Below are 20535 nucleotides of genomic sequence, written 5' to 3'. Positions count from 1 at the left end.
CAGATATGGGGGTGTGTAATCTGGAAAAAACATTCAGGAAAGGGAGGTAATAATTATCTTTAAACAGTTAAAGTGTTATTTTGTAGAAAAGGGATTATAGGAATATGGTATAACTTGAAAGGTCCACAAGAAACAGATTTCCTTTTAGCTCAATATAAAAATTATATTAATTTTAGAGTTGTCACACACAGGCTAAATAATCATTCGGCAAGACAGCACGGTATTTAAGAGCACAGGTTCTGAAGTCATTCAATCAGGTTCTACCCTAGCTTTACAATTTACATGCTGGGTGACCTTGATCAAGTTATTTGTAAATTCTTTAAGCAAATCCTTCATAAAAAGCTAATGTGCAAATGAATCATGTGGGGGATTCTTGTTCAAAATGCGGATTCTGATTTCAAAAGTCTGAGTTGAAACCCAAGATTCTGCATTCCTCATAGGCTCCCAATGTAAAGATAATGTGTCGGGCCCAAGGACCATGTTTTGAGAAGACAGGTTTTCTAAACTTTAGTTTCTTTACCAATAAGATGGAGCTAAAAACAGTTGTATTTACCTAATGGGATTGTGTGAGAATGAAATGAGTTAATGTAGGCAAAGAACTTAATACACTGGCAGGTACATATCAATCTTAGCTCTCATGAGCTATTGTCTGAGGTGAAAAGGGCTTGTCAAGTGTAAAGGTTGGCCTAAGTAACTCATAATGTAATTTTGAATCCTGGGATTTTTTATAATTCTTTTCAATCATTTTGCTAAAATTTTCTCTTTAAATTAATCACACATTAATCAGAATTCGGTAAACAAATGAGATACGATTTTAAATACTAAGGAACATTTTATGGAGACTTTCTGATTCAAATGGAATAGGCTTACCACCTCCCCCCCTCCCCGGTTTCCCACCAAATTCTCAACTTTCTGAGAACTCTGGAAAATAAATGGCAGCAGGCAGATTGTGGAAAGAAACAACAAATTGAGGTATGAGCAATCCAGGGGTATGCTTCCTGTTATTTCTTTTGCTACTGTTTCCCAGGCAATACTGAACTCCTATTCAAAGACATGTGACTGAAAGAGTTTGGGCGGGGGGACTCTCTGGTTTCTTTTCTCTGTTTATTTTCTCTTGTCCTCCAGCCCCAAAGCAAGTCCCAGGCACTAAACTGTGGTGCTATGGCACTGATGGCAGTAGCAGCCAAACAGACATCTATAACTTTGAGGTGAATTCTTCTCTAGGACCAGATAAACTGGATCTAAAGAGTGAAGGGTCTGAAATTCCTATTGTTTTATGTCTTTATCCTTTCCTTCCTTGGCCCTCAATAGTAGCAGAGTAGGTTAGCTAAGTTGCACAGCTAGAAGACTTGGAAGGGACTCCTTAGGAGCTGTAGAGTGAACATAACTCGATCAAATGCCTGCTAAAATTTTTAAAAAATCAGCATTCAGCATAGGTTAGAAAGACGACCCTGAGTCATATAAAGAAATACAGAAAAGTCCAGAATACCATCCAAAATTACTTGCTACATGATGGACCAGGAAATCTCATCAACACACAAGAGAAAAGACAATAAATAGACACTAACCCTGAGATGACTCACCTTTTTGGATTATCGGATAAAGACTTTTAAAGCAGCTATATGACAGTCTAAATATGTAAGAGCAAATAATCTTAAAACATGGGAAGACTCAAGTCTAAGCACAGAAATGGAAGATATAAAAAAGAAACAGAAAAATATCTCAAACAAAAAAATTTACTGTTTTAACTGTATAGGAAAATAGAGATAACAAAGGAAAGACAGTGAACTTGAAGACAGATCAATAGATCAACAATCAAGAGAAAAGATTGGGGGGGGGGGAAAGACACCTCCCTCACCAACCCATAGAGAAAAAACAAAGGTCTAAAATTTGAGTCACTGGTCTTAGAGCAACAGGACAGAGTGCTATAAAAATTTTTTGAAGAAACAATAGCTGAAAACTTCCCAAATATTACAAGAGTCAAACCTGCAGATTTAAGCAGCTCAGGGAACCCCAAGCAATAAATTCAACAAAATTCACACCCAAGTAAACTATAATCAAAATGTTGAAAACCAAAGACAAAGAAAAAAAATCTTGCAAGCAAAAAACATAACAAAAAACCCACAACACATTCCACATTGAGGAAGCAAAAATTCAAATGACTATGGATTTCTCATTAGAAACACAGAGGCCAGAAGGACATTTTTAAAGTGTTGAAGAAAAGAACAAATTCTTTATCAAATGAAAATGTCCTTCAGGAATAAAGATGAAATAAAGACATTCTCAGATGAAATACAGAATTCACCACCAGAAGACCTGCTGTAACTGAAATGCTAAAGGAAATTCTTTAGAAAAGAGAGAAACGATATCAAAGGAAAAGAACCTTAGAAATGGAAGAGTAGAAACAGCAACAGTAAATATCTGGTAATTTAAAAAAATGACCTCTCGGGCGCCTGGGTGGCTCAGTGGGTTAAGCCTCTGCCTTCGGCTCAGGTCATGATCTCAGGGTCCTGGGATCAAGTCCCACATCGGGCTCTCTGCTTGGCAGGGAGCCTGCTCCCTCCTCTCTCTCTCTCTCTGCCTGCCTCTCTGCCTACTTGTGATCTCCCTCTGTCAAATAAATAAATAAATTCTTAAAAAAAAAAAAAGATGACTTCTCTTTTCTAAAACATGTGACTTTTGAAAACAAAAATTTTAAATTGTCTGGTGAGGTTTTCAAGGTATATAGATAGAACATACACATACCAATTACAACCCAAAACAAGTAAAAAGGACTTACATGGTAAGACTATGTGGTTTCTACGTTCCACCTGAAGGGGTAAAATGTTAGTTCTACATAGGCCAGTGAAAAGTTTTTATAAATATAGCCCTAGTGCAACCATTAAAACAAACAAACAAACAAAAAACCCTGTAAAAAGACATACAGTCAAAAGCCCAGGAAATTAAAATGTAGATAATAAAATGCAAATAAGCACGTCAGGTAAATAAAAATGTAACTCTAACACATAAATAAAAATAGATTAAATTAAATCTGTAATATAAATTATACATAATTCTAAAAAATTATCAAATTATCCAATATAAGACAGCAAAAGGGAAACAAACAAATGAAGGAAAACACAAGGTACAAATAAAAAAAGAGAAAAGTAGGCCTAATTCTTAACATACATTTTCATTAAATATAAACTGTCTAAATATTTAACTTAAAAGATAGAGATTATCAAAACAGATTTTTAAAAAATCAATATGGAACTATATGCTATATAAGAAATTCACTTTAGGGGCGTGGGTGGTTCAGTGGGTTAAGCCTCTGCCTTTGGCTCAGGTCATGATCTCAGGGTCCTGGGATCAAGCCCCGTATTGGGCTCTCTGCTCAGTGGGGAGTCTGCTTCCTCCCTCTCTGTCTGCCTCTCTGCCTACTTGTGATCTCTGTCTGTCAAATATATAAAATCTTTAAAAAAAAAAAAAGGAAATTCACTTTAAATATGATGATAAAACTCAAAGTAGAAGAATGGAAAAAATATACCATAATAAAAATAATAGAAAGAAAACTGAAATAGCTATATCAGTATTAAATAAAGACTAAAAAGCAATAAAAATGGCCAGGATTAAAAAAGACATTTCATAAGGCTAAAAGGATCAATTCACCAAGAATATATAGCAATTATTAATACACAAGCAAATGAGTTTCAAAATTCATAAAACAAAAACTGACAGAAGTAAAAATATACACTATGTTGAAGACTTTAGAACTCCTTTCTCTGAATAAACTGGTTACCAGAGGGGAAATGGGTAGAAGGTGGGTTAAATAGGTGAATGATTAAGGAATATACTTGTTGTGATGAACAATGGGTGTTGTATGGAAATGCTGAAACACTAAATTGTACACCTGAAACTGATATTACACTGTATGTTAATTAACTGGAATTTATTTTTTTAAAAGATTTTATTTATTTATTTGACAGACAGAGATCACAAATAGGCAGAGAGGCATGCAGAGAGAGAGGAAGGGAAGCAGGCTCCCTGGCGAGCAGAGAGCCCGACGTGGGGCTCGATCCCAGGACTCTAGAATCATGACCTGAGCCGAAGGCAGAGGCTTTAACACACTGAGCCACCCAGGCGCCCCATAATTAACTGGAATTTAAATAAAAACTTAAAAGAACTCCTCATTTCACTGTAGTTGATGGAAGAAAAAAGTAAACCATCAAGGATATAGAAGAAATAAATAGCACCATAAACCAACAATAACCAATTGACATTTACAAAGTTCCAGCCAACAAGAGCAGAACATTTTTAAAAGTATATGCATGATATGTTCCATGATAGACCATATGATGAATCACAAAACAAACCAAAACAAAAAGAAAATTGAAATTATATAAAATATTTCTCTCATCATAACAGAATTAAGCTAGAAATCAGTATCAGGAATTTAACCAGAAAATTCTCAAATACTTGGAAATTGAACAATCAGTTTCTATACTATCCATAGGTCAAAATGAAGTCTCAAGGGAAATTAGGAAATATTTTATATTGTACAAAAATAGAAATATAAAATTCAAAATTTGTGCAATATAGATAAGCAGTGCTTAGAGAGAAATCTAAATGATTAAATATTTATATTAAAAAAGCAGGGAGGTCTTGGGGCACCTGGGTGGCTCAGTCGGTGAAGCATCTGCCTTCAGCTCAGGTCATGATCCCAGGGTCCTGAGATCAAGCCCCACATCACACTTCCTGCTTAGCAAAAGAGTCCGCTTCTCCCTCTCCTTCTGCCCCTGCTTATAGTCTCTTTCACTCACTCTCTCAAATAAATATATAAGTAGAATCTTAGGAAAAAAAAAGAAAACAAAAAGCAGGGAGGTCTCAATGAACAATCTAAGCTTCCACCATTACGAAACTAAAAAGAAAAGAAAAATAAACCCAAAGCAAACAGAAATAAATAAAAATTTAAAAATAACAATAGAGAAACCAATGAAAATTAAAAGCTAGTTCTTCAAAAAGGTCAGTAAAATTAATAAATCTCTATCTAGCCAGAATAAGCAGAGAGAGAAAGGTACAAATTACCAATATCATGAGTCAAAGAGAGGATATCAGTACAGCCTACTGAGTCACTGAAGGATAAAGAAAAACTATGAACAACTCTGTGCACATTAATTAGACAACTGGGACGAAGGCCCATGAAAGCCACTACCAAAATTCACTCAAAAAGAAATAATTAGCTCAAATAGGCTTATTCTCAAAAGAAATTCAAAACATAGTAAAAATTCTTCCAAAAATGAAAACCCCAAGCCCAGATGCTTTCACCAGAGAATGCCATCAAACAACTGAAGAAATAACACCAATTTTACACAATCTCTTCCAGAATACTGACAAGAAAGAACACCTCCCCACTCATTTTATAAGGCCAGAATTACCCTGATATTAAACTTGATATAGTATAAGAAAAAAAATAACATACCAATGTCTTTTATTAACAGAGAATAAAAAGAAAAAAATACTCAACAAAATATTAGCAAATCGAATCCAGCAATATATAAAGGAACAATGCATCACAACCAAAAGCAGCTTATCCAGGAATGCAAGACCAGTTCGGCACTCAAACATCAATGCAATCCATCATATTAGTAGACTATAAAAGAAAAATTGTATTATCACATCAATCAAATGATGGAAAAAAATCACTTGATAAATTCAACATCTTTTTTTAAAAAAAGCAGACACAATTATAAATGTTTATAATAATGTAATTAGTAAAAACTGCATCTTAAACCCCATAAATTGTAGTTATATATTATTTGTTCTAAAGATGTTCCTCTATCATATTTAGGTATACATGACATAGTATATAGTATATAAAGGACTAAAGAATATATGTACATATATATTCAGTTATATACTGAAGCAGACAGTTATGCTAGCTTGTGCTGCAATAACAACCCCAAAGTTCTCAGCAGTGGAAAAAAAAAAAATCCAACATCTTTATCATAAAACCATCGGCAAACTAGAAAAAGGGGAAATTCCTTATCTGAGAAAGGGCATCATCAAAAAACCTTTAGTTATCATCATATGTAATGGTGAAAGACTAAGTGCTTTGCTCTTAAAGTCCAGAATAGAACAAACATATCTTCTCTCACCCAATCCTATTCAATAATGAACTGGAAGCTCTAGCCAGGGCAGAAATAAAAAGAAATAAGAGGAATACAGATTGGAAAGGAAGAAATAAAACTGTCCCTATTTGTAGATAGCATGACTTTCTATGTAGAAAACCCCAATGATTCTACAAAAAAAGTTCTAGAACTATTTAGTTTTAGCAAGTTTGCAAGATACAAGATTAACATACAAAAATCACTTGTATTCCTAGATACTAATAATGAACTGAAATCTGAAATTAAAGAAATATGTGTGCACAGATACACACACATAAATTATATGTGGTATGTATTTATCTATTGATTTATCTATATGTCACATTGACAATAGCTGCCCAAATAAATACATACATACAGAGGTTTAAATCTAACAAATCATGTGAAAAACTTTTATGTTGAAAACTACAAAGTTGCTGATTAAAAAAATATCATGTATCTAGAAATCAGCTTGGAGAAATCAGAAGGGGAGACAAACCATGAGAGACTCTGGACTCAAAAACAAACTGAGGGTTTTGGAGGGAAGGGGGGTAGGGGGTTGGGTGAGCCTGGTGGTGGTATTATGGAGGGCACATATTGCACAGAACACTGGGTGTGGTGCATAAAAAATGAATTCTGGAACACTGAAAAGAAATAAAATGAAATGAAAAAAATATCATGTATCTAAAAAAATGGAGAGACATACTGTCTTCATGGGTTGAACAACTTTCTCTATAGAGTTAAGATGCTACATATGTAGTCAATTCTTCCCATCTGATCTAAGATTTAACTCAATTTCAATGAGAATGTCTGCAGATTTGTTTGTAGATACCACAAGTGATTCCAATGCTTTTATGGCCAAAGGATCTTAAATACTCAAAACAATTCTGGAAAAAAAAAGTTGAAGATTCACACTATCTGATTTTAAGACTTGCTATAAAACAGTAATCAACACAGTAGTAGAGTTTGGACATGACAAGCACATATACCCATGGAACAGAAGAGAAAATCTAGAAATTGACCTATAAAAATATGGTCAATTGATTTTTGACCAAGATGCAAAGACAAATCAATGGAGATGGCACAATGTTTTCAACAAACGGCACTGAAACAAGTGGACACCTGTATTAACAATGTTTTTTATTTTTTGTATTTTATAATGTTTCGACATCTTTTTTTTTTTTTTAAGATTTTATTTATTTATTTGACAGAGAGAGATCACAAGCAGGCAGAGAGGCAGGCAGAGAGAGAGGAGGAAGCAGGCTCCCTGCTGAGCAGGCCTGAGATCATGACCTGAGCCGAAGGCAGCGCCTTAACCTACTGAGCCACCCAGGCGCCCCATGTTTCGACATCTTAAAAAGTTTTCTGGGTGAGGAAAGTCTACTCCTCCCAGGGCTAACCAATTCTTAGCACAGGGGTGGGCAGCAGTGGGGTAATGTCTTTCATATGCTACCCGAACAACCTCATTATCTAATTCTCACACACCAAGCTGTTACTGTCTCCTGCTCTAAATCATCCCAGGGCCAGGTACTAAGCAAAGAGAGACCGATCATCAAACTAGCCAATCCTATACTGCTTTTCCTGCCCCACCTTGTTTTCCCCTTGGAAACCCCAATAAGGCTCTGTACTCAGCTTTCCCCTCACTCCTGTCTCTTCTTCACCAAACCTGGTACTTCTGTGGCCCTACATGGTACAGCACATCCCCTTCCCTTGGGAAATATAAGTAATCAATTCATCTTTCAGTAACATTGACCTCTCCATGTCAGCATTCAGTCACCTCCATAAATTAAAGTCTCACAGGCATAATTTTAACACAACATCTATATGCAAAAAATGAACCTTAATGTGTACTTCACACCTTATATAAAAAGTACATCAAAACAGATCATACATCAATGTCAAACTATAAAAATTTTAGGAGAAAACATAGAAGTCTTTGTGACTCTGAAACTCTCTTAGAAATAATGTGAAAAGCATGACACATAAAAGAAGAAATTGATAAGTTAGATTCGATCGAAATTATAACCTTTTATTCCCTGAAACAAACTGCTAAAAGAATAAAAAGTTTCAGACTGGAAGACAAAATGTGCAAGCTCAATAATAAGGGGAGGACTGAATTTTTAAAAATGGCAAAATACAGACTGCAAATAAGTCCTTGAAAAGATGCTCAATATCATTAGTCACTCCAGAAACACAAATTAAAACAACTACCAGTACACACATATTAGAACAGTTAAAATTTAACAACCGACAAGTATTGTCAAGGATGCAGAACAATCAGAACTCTCATATATTACTGGTTAGAATGAAAATGTTATGGCCATTCTGGAAAACAATTTATCAATTTCTTATGAAGTTAAACAGACATTTACCATAACATCCAGTAATCTCACTCCTAGGAGCTTACCCTAGAAATATGAAAGCTTATATTCACACAAAAACCTAGAGACAAATATTCATAGCTGTTGAATTATATTCACAATATAATATGTGAATTATATTCACAATCACCCAAAATTGGAAACAGCATAGATGTCTAACTGATGAATGGATAAACACTATGGTACATTCATATAATGGAATACTACTCAGCAATAGAAAGAAATGAACTTTTGATACAAGCATAACATTGAAGAATCTCAAAGAAATTATGCTGAGTACAAGAAGTCAGTCTCCAAGTCACATAGGATTCCATTTATATGACACTCTGGAAAAGATCAAGCTAGAAAGACAGAGAACATACCAACCCTTGCCAGGGGCTAGGGGGTGGGGAGAGAGTCTGACTACAAAGGGGCAGCATGAGTAAACTTTTTTGGAGTGATGGAATTCTTCTGAATCCTGATTGTGATGGTGCTGGCTACACAAATTTATACGTGTTAAAACTTGTGAAATGTACATCAAAAAAAGGTATTTTATTTATAAACTTTTTATACAAGTCATTTTAAAGAGGCAAATAAAAACCTTTGAGGGCAGAATGCTTTTTTTTCCCCTAAATAAATTCCTAGGTTCAATTTTAATATTTAGTTTACTCAATTCTAAAGAATAGATCTCATAGTGCTGACAGAAGTTTCAACAATCAAATCCATTCTGTCAACCAAGCCAAGAAAGACAGTGGCTTAGAGGCAATTTCAAACTCTCAGACTTTAATTGGACAAATCACTGATCCACTGGGTGGGGGACCAGAAAAAAAATGTAACTCAAACCATTTACCACTATTTAAAAGCGGAAAGTCAGTTTTCCAAACTCTAAATGTTTCATTAATTTTAGAAACTAAATCCCCGAAGAATCCTGACTCATCAAGCACCCTTTTCCCTTCTGCAGTTGTTTATACCCTTTTTGCCCCTGGCCTTCCAAATACTGAACAAAATACTTACAGCTTTAAGGGTAAGATCACACTGAAAAACAAGTTTCTGGAGTTGTGTTAAAATTTCTCTTTTGGTATTTTCCAGATCATTTCGTCTCTCTTCAACATTTGTCACACAAACTTTGTAGAGTTCATTTGCTTCTTCTACCTTCAAGAATACCACAGAAAAAAAAATGACACTGATCACTAGAATTTATATTTTAAAACAAATACTTATTATAATAAAACTCAATGGAAATAACTGAAAAAACCTTTTGCATAAAAATTAACTAGTCTGTTTTAAATAGAATATTTCTAAAGATAACAATCTGTTCTGGTCAGCGACTCAAAGGCATAGTCAAGTAGGATTTACAATTAGTATACTGTCCACAAAATGAATGCCTAATTCAATTTAACAGCCTTTTCTATTTATCATTTTCTATATAATCTTACAGGTTTCATCAAATTATATTTCATAAGCAATATAAAGCTCTAGCCTAGCTTTGCTATCAGGTACTAGAACTAGCACACACATACATTCAGTTGCCTAAAAAGTGAACTTCCTGAACAACGAAGTAAAAAATATTAAACTACTGCCTCTCTAAGATACTTTTTCAGAAACAAAATAAAATATTTGAAAGATAAGCAAAAATCTCTTAGCATACTGGTTCTCAAAGTGTGGATCCCGATCACCAACAGCAGCAGCACCACCTGGAAACCTGTTAGAAGCACAGGCTGTTTGGGGCCAGCCCTGGAGCTACTGAATCTGATATCCTGGATGTGTGGCCCAATAACCTGTCTTAACAAGCCGTCCAGGCAATCCTGATGCATACTAACACTTGAGAACGAAAGCCTTCACAGATTATTGCTAATTCAACTTGCAAATAACAACAAAGATGATTACTTTTTGAAGAGCCTCCTCTTCCAACCTTCGCTTTTTTTCTAGCTGCTTGTTGAGATTTTTTACCGATCCACCACTCGAGCACAGATGCTCCTCTTCTGCACGAAACATGGAAGATTTTGCCTTTTCATACTCATCTTGACGTTGCATACATAACAATTTTGCCTTTTTAAGAGCAGTCTCTGTTTCCAGCTATATAGGGGGGGGAAGTATTAAATACAGAATAAAAAACAAACCCTAATGTATGAGTTTCATTAGCATATTTCAACAAAATAGTTAAAATAGCATTTTAGAAAAACTATAAAGGAATGCATCTCCAGGGTAGATGCTTACATACTAGAGATGATTTCAGATGTTCACAAGTAGGTAAATGAAACTCCATAATAATACTCACCATCTTATTTTGTTCCTGTTTCCAAAGTTCTTTTATTTCTTTCCTTTGTTTTTCCATTTCATTTTTCCTCCCAAGTAGAGGCTGTCAAGGGTATTTTAAAACAAGAAAGAAAAAAAAAAAAGCTGTTTTCTAAAGCTATGCTGTTATTAAAAAAAAAAAATTGTATTATACATAGAAATTTTTACCTGCACAAATTTGTTGGCTTGGAGAGCTGCAATTGTTTGTTGTAAAAGGCGACTGTTCTTTATATCATTAAGAAGGGCACTGGTAAACAGACTCTGCAGTGGCATAAACTCCTAGAAATTAAAATTGAAAAATAAATTATCCAATGGAAATAGCACTAGAGTACTAGACACACCCCAACTATTCTCTTCAGAGGGAGAAATTTTAAGTTTAGACATTTTTCTGCAGACAGATGACTAGTCACAAAGATGACTATATGAGAAAGATACTGAAGAATGTTAATTATAAAACTAGGTAGGCAAGACTAGTGGCTAACAAAACAATCAACATTTGTATAAAATTGTGAATACTCCAATTTTTTTCATAATGGGTCTCCACGTTAAGTTTAAAAGGCTTTTATTTCGCTCAGCATGAGCATCTCACTTCTTCCCTGTATTTAGTACACACGTCTCTGACTTCATAAGGCGCTACCATGAGCTCATTCAGCTAACCTCCTGGTCCAATACCCTAGGTGGTCACTGAACACTCACCTGCATTCCAATATTACTTCTAGTTGCCTCTGCCAACTTGACAACGTTTCTAGTGGACTCCAATTCTGAAAAGGTCAAAGAAAGCATCAGAAGGTAAATTAACTTCTTTTTTCCCTCCATACTCTAAAATTATTTATGATTCCAAGTTAAAGAGTGAACACACACACTAGCTTACATTATATGATACCATGATTCTCATTCAAAGTGCTCATCAAAACCAACTAGGAAACTTGCAAAATACATTGGCTTCACTTCTCTTGGAGATGGGACCTAGGCCTGTGTATTGCCCTTTTATAAGGTTAGTCAGGTGCTTCTGAAGGGCATCTCTACTTATAGCAAATAATTTTGGTAGAAAGAACACAGGATTTGGGCAAATCCCATATTCTTCCAGTTAGTGCCATATAATCCTACACAAATCTGCTATCAGACTTTAGGCAAATCACCTGTCTTGTTTGTCTGAGCTGTAAAATGGGAATAGTTCTTTTCTTGCCTTCTTTCCAGGGTTTTGGTAAGGATTAAATGAGGTATAGGGTATGAAAGTATTTTGTCAACTGTAAAACACTGGGAAAATACTAGCTATTAAAATGTTTCCATGGCCAGTGCTCATACAGCTATTGTTGCTTTTATTTCTTTTAACCATATTATCTGATTGCATTTCTTTTTGCCCATTGGAATATGACTTCCTTAAAGGCAAAGACAGTATACTATTTGTCTTTGTGTCCCCAGATCAAGTGGTTGGCCCGCAGTAATGTTCAATAAGTACATTTATTGTAAGTAGAGTCTTTCCTATTTTAAGAAGAGAAAATGGACAATGATTTTATTCACTATAATGAAGCAGCTACTAATTTGGAATATTAGTCATCGCCTATACAAAATGAATTGCAAACAATTTAGTTCTTACACTCCAAAGTTAATCAGATGCCCCAAAGGGCAACTCACCCAAGTTAAGCTTCTTTTCAACCCATGAAACTATGTTCTTGGTATATTTTGACCATGTTTTGGCATAAGACAAAGCCAATTCTACAGAATCAGTGTTCTTCAATAGCACGCTGTCTAGTTCTATAGGAGAAAAATTTCCTGAAAATAAAAACATCAAGTACATATCAAATATTAGCACATAACTCTAAACAAAGCAGCATTCAAATCCTAAGATGTTCTTCAATGAAAACTGTTTAAAAAAAAAAACAAGTGACAAATTTAGAATCAAAGGTCACAGTTTAAACTTAAAATGGTTTCAAATTATATTTTTTATCCTAATATATATTTCTATTATTCATCAGGTTATAAACCCTATGTAATTCTTGATCCATCTCTATATTACCTATCTACTATCTATTCTGGCAGATCTTTTTTCTGAAGTTTTTATGCAAAATTTTACACAACATTTTGTGTTAAAAATGAATACTTCAGGTTACTGAGCAAGAAGAGATTAAATAATCCAAAACATGTATTGAAAGTAACTGCAGGAAGTTGGGGATTGGTTAAAAAAAAGAGAGAGAGAAGAAAGAAAGGAAGGAACTGCAAAAATTTGACTAAGATTCTAAGTACCTCAAGCATTACCTTTTTCATTGGATGAGTCCACGGATTCCACAGAAACATTTTCAAAAGACTTACAACATGGAAGAAAACAAATTTAAGATTAGAGCAGAAGATAACAGATCTTTGCTTCAGAAATTTTTCACTCTAATTTGTTACTGTGACATAATTCCTGTTAAAGAATTTCAAGTATTTAGAACTCAAAGGGCCTAAGTAATCTATTTAAATGCCACATCTTGTAAGAATTACATACCTTTTTACAATTGCAGTTCTCAAGACTCAAGAATAAATGACCTCATTGTTTACTAACAGCATTAGTTAACATTAATAAATACATTCAAAACTTTAAATTCTACAGATTTCAAAAATATTAGTCAGGAAGTTATAGAAACAATCTAAATAGATTTTCACTTAAACTGAAGACAAAGACCTGTTTCTTCCAGCCATCTTTTACCCTTTTATCATTTGATAAGCATTTCTCTGAAAGTCTAGTGGACAACTTAGTGCAGAACTTTCTATGATGATGGAAATGTTCTGTATCTGCACTGTCCAGCTATCTGAGCATATGAAAAGTGGCTAATGTAATGATGATTATAAAATGAGAAGTATATTCTCAACATTTATTTATTTAATTAATTTATTTGAAAGAGAGAGAGAGAGACAGTGAGACAGGGAACACAAGCAGGCAGAGGGGGAGAGGGAGAAGCAGGCTTCCCGCTGAGCAGGGAGCCCCATGTGGGGCTTGATCCTAGGACCCTGGGATCATGACCTGAGTTGAAGGTAGACGCTTAAGTACTGAATCACCCAGCCACCCCAATTTTATTTATTTTAATTAACTTAAATTTAAAAAGCTACATACATGTGGTAAGTGACTACCTTACTAGACAGTGCAGGAAAAACATATCTGCCAAAATTGCGAGATCTGTTTGGCTGGGCAACACAGACTACACAGGGACTCAATGCAAAAGGAATCAGAGACCTGGGTCTAATGTCCAGCTCTATCACTTAGTAGCTATATGACACTGGACTATATATTTAGGCTTATTTAACTCTGGTTTGCCCTTCTGTAAAATGGGGATATGAACACTACTTTCATAAGGCTACTTTAAGGCTTAAGATAATATAGGTTTAGCACAGGGCATGGTACATAATAAACACTATTAAATAAATGGCAATTGTTATTTAAAGTATTTTTCAAACTCTTCAAACCAAAGGAGCATTATTTATCATGGACTTTTAAAGCTTAATCTCTTAGGTTAATTAAAAATTGTAAAAAGGTAAATAAGGTGCAAAAGAAAAGAAAGGAAAAGTATTTTCCTATTAGGAATTAGTGTAGTATGTGCACACAATAGAGCCAACAGGAACAGGAAATAAGATTCACACCTAAAATTTTAGTTCTTCAGAGCCTTGTCACACAGATAAAATGTTATTCCATCTTCTGAATTAGTAGTATGTTTGAAAAGAAAAAATTGAAGAAAAATGATAAATAGCAAAATATTTAAGGATCTTAAAATTCTTCATGAAGATTTATACACTATCCTTGATTTGTCAATGGATAACTTCAGAAATAATCAATTGTTTTCTCAATATTATAGTATATATAACAAATGCTTCAACTAATCATTCATATTTTATATCATTTTAAGAAAGACCTGCAGTTTTTACATTATTTTGATATAACAGAAATAACTGGCACATTTTCAAATATTTGTCAAACTCCTTTTGGATTTGGAACATCCTTGAAAAGAAACTATTAGTGCATGTCCCTACTGCAGTTTTAAAAAATAGCTTGCATTTAGTGAAAAAATTTCAGTCAAATCAAAATATTACTACTATAATCTTTAAAGCAATATTCTACAAACATTCCTCGTGTTCTATTATTTCAAAACAATTTTTCTTTAAATTGGAAGTCGGAGGGCACCTGGGTGGCTCAGACGGTTAAGTGACTGCCTTTGGCTCAGGTCATGATCCCAGGGAGCTCCTCTTCAGGCTCCCTGCTCAGCGGGGGGAGTCTGCTTCTCCTTTTCCCTCTACCTGTCCCCCACCCCCTGCCACTCATGCTCTCTCTCTTGCTCTTTTTCTCTCAAATAATTAAACAAAATCTTTAAAAAAAAAAAATAAACTGGGAATTGGAACTACAATCCTCTGACATACTGCTCTTAGGGAGAATTAAGACCTACAGCCTCTTAATAAATATGTCACGGTAACAAACTATAGGATGTGTGAAAGGATTAACACCCTCTTTACTTCTTGTGTTATTTTTCTAAGTTTCCACCAGTCTTTGAGAACTGTGACAATGTCAGGGGAGAAAAATGGTTAAGAATTACTTGCTAAAATTCTGGATCCTATGACATATAGATTCCTTACAGAGGACACCATAAAACTACCAGATATATTCTTTTAAAATGATAGCTCCATTTAAAAAGTATAATTAAATTTTTGCTCCAGAAACTGACCATAAATTATCATATTAAAATGAACTGATCTGTTTTTCTTGCTCAACTCAAAAATTATCAAAGACTAATGTTGAAATTATTGAAATATTAAGTTAAAAATATTAAAGTCTCTGCTTTCACACAAACTTGGCCTACCTTACTTTCTCGAGAAACAGGCAGTCGCAATAATGAATCATTGCCTACATCTCCCATAAGGAAGTTTGTCAAGCTATCCAGGGAAGTTAAAAAAAAAAAAAGAAAGAAATAGAAATAATAAGACAAGTCATTTCATTGCTCGGTTACAGGCTTCACATTCAACATGTCATCCAGAATACTTTTTTTTTTTTTTAAAGCAAGAACCTTAGAAATAAACTCTAGGAATCTATTCACATAAACCACATAGTCACTTGCAAATGGATGTTGCTTCCGAACAACTGTACAGACACTGTCAAATACAGTAACAAAACAACAATGAAATAATGAACATATTCTTTCCAGTGTTGTGATAATATTTTGTATTTTAATACTTTACTTTCCATGTATCTACTGAATTATGTAACCTATCTTGAGAAACCCAGGCCCAAATTTAAATGACAGTCCTCTACTTACATATTCCCAAAGGTAAAGGCCAAGGTCTCAATGGAAGAAAACACTTCTCTGAAGAGATCGTTTTTGTTTTCTTCATTAACTTCTGTGAAGTTCACAGCTACAGGGAAAAATTGGTTACAATAAATGAGGAAGAAAATAATTTAAACTAGATTTATACAAAGTCATTTTATCTCTTAAAACTCACTGTTATTTCTAGAAGCATTAGAAGATTAGGAAACTGAAAAGCCTAACACACAAAACAAATACAATGTTCAAGTTCTTCATTAAAGAAATCATACAAAAGAATCGGCCTGCATACAAGTGGCTGGCATTCCAAACTTACTACTCTGTGCATTACATAATTTGACATATCTAAAAAGTGATGCAACATGAAATCAATCTGTCTCAGAGTCACAGAGTCCATGTTACCTCAGACCTCTCATTAAGAGCACTCAGTGCTATTTTCTCTTGCTTATTGCTTTATGGCATTTGTAAAAATAGTTAAATGCACTATGGCCTACTTTGGTCAAATATATTTTTCACTATGAATTACCAATAATTGAAGTCATATACATTTGACATAGCATAAATCCCATATACAATACATATCACCTATTACATAAACACCCAATGCTTTAGAAAATTTAAGTTCCTATTTATAGCCTTTTTTCTTACAGGCTCTTGGGCTCTGAGATCCATTTTAATTGATATATTGCTTCTCTTGTTTGCCATAGGGATGTCTAACATTTTGTCTAAATGTCTAACATTTTGCTGAAGCAAACCGTGAAATATAACTGAAAAAGTTTTCTTATTTTAATTTCTTCTCTATGCACCTTTGTTAAAAGCCCAGATATAATTTACCAAGAAAAAAATCTGAAGGTGGAATTGGCAATTTTTTTCAAAGTAACCCCTTCTACTCAGGGTGAATTTAAGGAGCAACTGGCTCCCTGTATCCCATCCTCCATAGGATCCTTGCCAATAAAGGAAAGGTAGAGAGACCAAGGGAAGAGGAAGCCATCCTTTACTTTAAAATAAGCTGTTCTGAAGTTTAGCTGCACAGCAGAATTACCTGGGGAGTCTTAAAAACAAAAATCTGGGTCTTACCACCAAAAATTCAGATTTCACAAATCTGATGGAGCATAGGTATTTGTTCAAAAGCTCTCCCACGTGGGGAACCTGGGTGGCTCAGAGGGTTAAGCCTCTGCCTTCGGCTCAGGTCACAGTCTCGGAGTCCTGGGATCAAGCCCTGCATCGGGCTCTCTGCTTAGCAGGGAGCCTGCTTCCCCCCTCTCTCCGTCTGCCTCTCTGCCTACTTGTGATCTCTGTCAAATAAATAAATAAAATCTTAAAAAAAAAAAAAAAAAAGCTCTCCCAGGTGATTCTAGTGTACAAGTCGGGTTGAAAATGCTTGCTGGAAAGCAAGAACTCCTAAGCCAGGATGAAGGAAGCCTCAAGCCTCTAAGTCTCATGAAATTACAATCAAGCTTTTACATCGATAAGCATTTGTAGGTATGAGGGGCTAAGAGCCACATCTTTCATCAGATTCTTCTAAATATCACTGATACAAACAAAAAGAAAGATTTTAAGAACCACCATAAGTAATTTTAAAAGCTAGTTTTGGACTTCTGCTCTGGCCACGATGGAAATACAGGTTTACACTTTTGCCTGAGATAACCGAAAGAAACTCAAACAAAATATAGGAAACAAACATTTTCAAGACATTGGCTATAAGGCAACTAAAGATAAGAACCTTGACAGATAAACGAATACCGGAAGCTCACAAGAGCCCCAGTTTCGTGCCCAAAACCACAAAGAGTAGATTCCCCGGTAAAAGAAACCATTATGGATAAAAGTCAATTTGTAATAATGAAGGAGTCAATTTATCAAGAGGACATAACAAATCTATACATTTATGCACCTAATAAACAACTTTAAAATCCATGAAGCAAAACCTAATAGAACCACAATGAGAAATAGACAAATTTACAGCTATGGCCCTCTCTCAATAACTGACAGAACATATATATGGATAATCAGTAAGGATACAGAAGACTTCAACAATACTATCAGCCTCCTCTGCCAGATACATTTGTAGAACACTCCATCTATTAACAACAGAATGCCTGTCTTTTCAAGTACACACTGAATATTTGCCAAGATAGACCATTTCATAAAACAAGTCAAAATGAATTTAAAAGAATTCAAATCAGGTAAAGGATGTTCTGTGAGTAAATGGAAGTAAATTAGAAATAACGGGAAAATCTCTAGAAAATCCCCAGATACCAAGAAACTAACACACTTCTAAATAACCCATGGGTCAAAGAAGAAAAAGGGAAATTAGAAAGTATTTTGAACACAATGAAAATGAAAATACCACCTATCAAAATCGGTGAAAGGGGGCCACAAGAAGGTACAGAAAGGAAGGAGTACTGAGGGGCACCCATTACCTGGATTGGGACAGTTTCACAAGGGTTTTTATGTCAAAATTGATAAAATGGGATCCTTTAAATATATGTACTTTATTGAATATCAATTATACCTCAACAAAGCTGTTTTAAAAACCTCACTGGAAAGTCACCTTTAAATAGTAATTTATAATGTCTATTTACAATAACTTATAACCAGCAAAAATGTAAAGCCTACTTATATTTCCTAACCATAACCTGTTAGACTTTAAAGAAAAAAAAAACACCTTATAACACTACAGCAAATTCTACAATTCTTCTTCTTCTTTCTTACCTATATCTTCTGTAGCACTAAACATGACTGGGAGATTTAAAAAGCAGTAATTGCAAATCCCCAAAAGACAATTATCTCAACCATCTTCCTTTATCCTTACTTGAATGACAACCATCGAATGAAAATTACTATTATTGCCCTTGCCTCCAATTCAAAATAGCCCTATATTTCTAATATCTTTTCTCTTTTTTGCTTCTGCTCAGTGTTTCAAAGAAAAGTCTTTGGCTCCTTTCCAGTAATAAATCTTTCCACTCTCTCCTGCATTCTCCAAATCCTGTGCCACCTCCCTCTATAGTTTTTTATTATCTCCCACTCAATTGACACTTTTTCCTCACGCTACTAACATACTCAAATCTTTCCTCTGTAAAAAAAACTTTCATTTTACCATATTTTCCTCTTAAAGTTACCATCCAATTTAACTTTTCCTTTTTTTTTTTAACTGCCAAACCTCTATAAATAGGTTGTGACTAAATTCACGAGGATTTGGCTTTTCATCCAGTCTAATGGTTATCAGAGATTGAAAAACTTTGTGTAAAGGGCTAGAAAGCAAATATTTTAGACTTTTCAAGACACGTGGTATGCTGCAACTATTCCTAAAGGAGCCATACATAAATGAGATATGGTAATACATAAATGAGTAAGAGTGGCTATGCTCTGATAAAGCTTTATTTACAAAACAGGCAGCAGACCAGATTTGAGCCACCAGAAATAGTCTGCTCAGCCTGATTAAGAGGATGGGTTCTGAAGCCAGTCTGTCTAGGTTAAATCTTAAACCCTGTCCCCTACTAGGGACTTAACGCAACTGCTCTGTGCCTCAGTCTCCTCATTTATAAAGTGCGGAAAACAATATGTATTTTGAGAACAGTTATAAAAATTGAATTAACTTAAAACAGAGCCTGTTACAAAGAAAATGCTCAATAAATGTTAGTTATTATTTTAACTCAACACCACTTAACAACACTGCCAACAAAAACATATTAGTCAAACTTGGAGACCTTTTTTCTTCTTCTGAGTTTTCATCCTACTTGTCCACTCTACAACTCTCAACAGCTCCACCACTTAATACACATGCAAACTTGGACAAACCTCTCTATGTCCCAAGCTTCCTTATCTGCAAAATAAGGTTAGAAATAACAGTATTGACCTGAAAAATTTGCTGTGAGGAATAATGGGATACTCCATGCAGAGTTTAATGGTGTCTGGCATATAACGTCTGCTATTATTATTGCAAATATTAACCACTTTCTTCCATCTCGAAGTATTCTACACTCTTAGAAGCAATGTGTTTTAGTAACTAGAAGAAGTGGGGCTTCAGAGTTTTGGACCGGAGTTCGTATATAACCTCTACCACTCCTGGTGTTATTCTGAATACATCACCTCACTGCAATTTCTTCATCTGTAAAATAGCATATCATTGAAAGAAATGACTGAGAAAACAAATGTAAACCACCTAGAGTACAGTGCTTGGTAGTTAGTAACATGAGTGCTGTCATGTTCTGTGTATCTGTCTATTGATAATCTTACTTTATATAGTCGTCCCCACCCAGCCTGCGTTCTCTTTGGCTTTCTTCTTTATACATTATCTCCACAGAACTGTATGCACTTTATCAGACCTTTGAAGGAAATGAATCCTTAAACTACCTCTCTAGTTCTCACCTCTGAGCTCCAGATCCACATTTCCAATGGTCTGTTTGATATATTCTTTCTCCTACTTTCTAGGCTTCACCCACCAGCATTACAACCTCAACATGTCCTACCTGA

At 34.7% G+C, this 20535-nt stretch overlaps 1 protein-coding gene across 5 annotated transcripts in view; it reads right to left on the bottom strand.

Annotated features, from left to right (window-relative positions):
* The window catches only part of ARHGAP29 (Rho GTPase activating protein 29), a 75386-nt gene that overhangs the window by 21074 nt on the left and 33777 nt on the right, over positions 1 to 20535 (bottom strand). For all 5 annotated transcript variants that reach the window (XM_047725518.1, XM_047725521.1, XM_047725519.1 and 2 more), the window contains 9 exons: positions 16057 to 16153; positions 15604 to 15676; positions 13037 to 13085; positions 12416 to 12553; positions 11477 to 11541; positions 10949 to 11059; positions 10764 to 10844; positions 10373 to 10561; positions 9500 to 9637 (listed from right to left, as the gene is read on the bottom strand). In XM_047725518.1, coding sequence (XP_047581474.1) covers positions 9500 to 9637; positions 10373 to 10561; positions 10764 to 10844; positions 10949 to 11059; positions 11477 to 11541; positions 12416 to 12553; positions 13037 to 13085; positions 15604 to 15676; positions 16057 to 16153 — 941 coding nt within the window. The remainder of the gene's footprint in view (positions 1 to 9499; positions 9638 to 10372; positions 10562 to 10763; positions 10845 to 10948; positions 11060 to 11476; positions 11542 to 12415; positions 12554 to 13036; positions 13086 to 15603; positions 15677 to 16056; positions 16154 to 20535) is intronic.

Source organism: Lutra lutra, chromosome 4 (genome assembly GCF_902655055.1).
Source record: "Lutra lutra chromosome 4, mLutLut1.2, whole genome shotgun sequence".
Classification (NCBI taxonomy): domain Eukaryota; kingdom Metazoa; phylum Chordata; class Mammalia; order Carnivora; family Mustelidae; genus Lutra; species Lutra lutra.
Note: the sequence above shows the minus strand (reverse complement) of the source record. Positions and strands in the feature narration are given on the sequence as shown.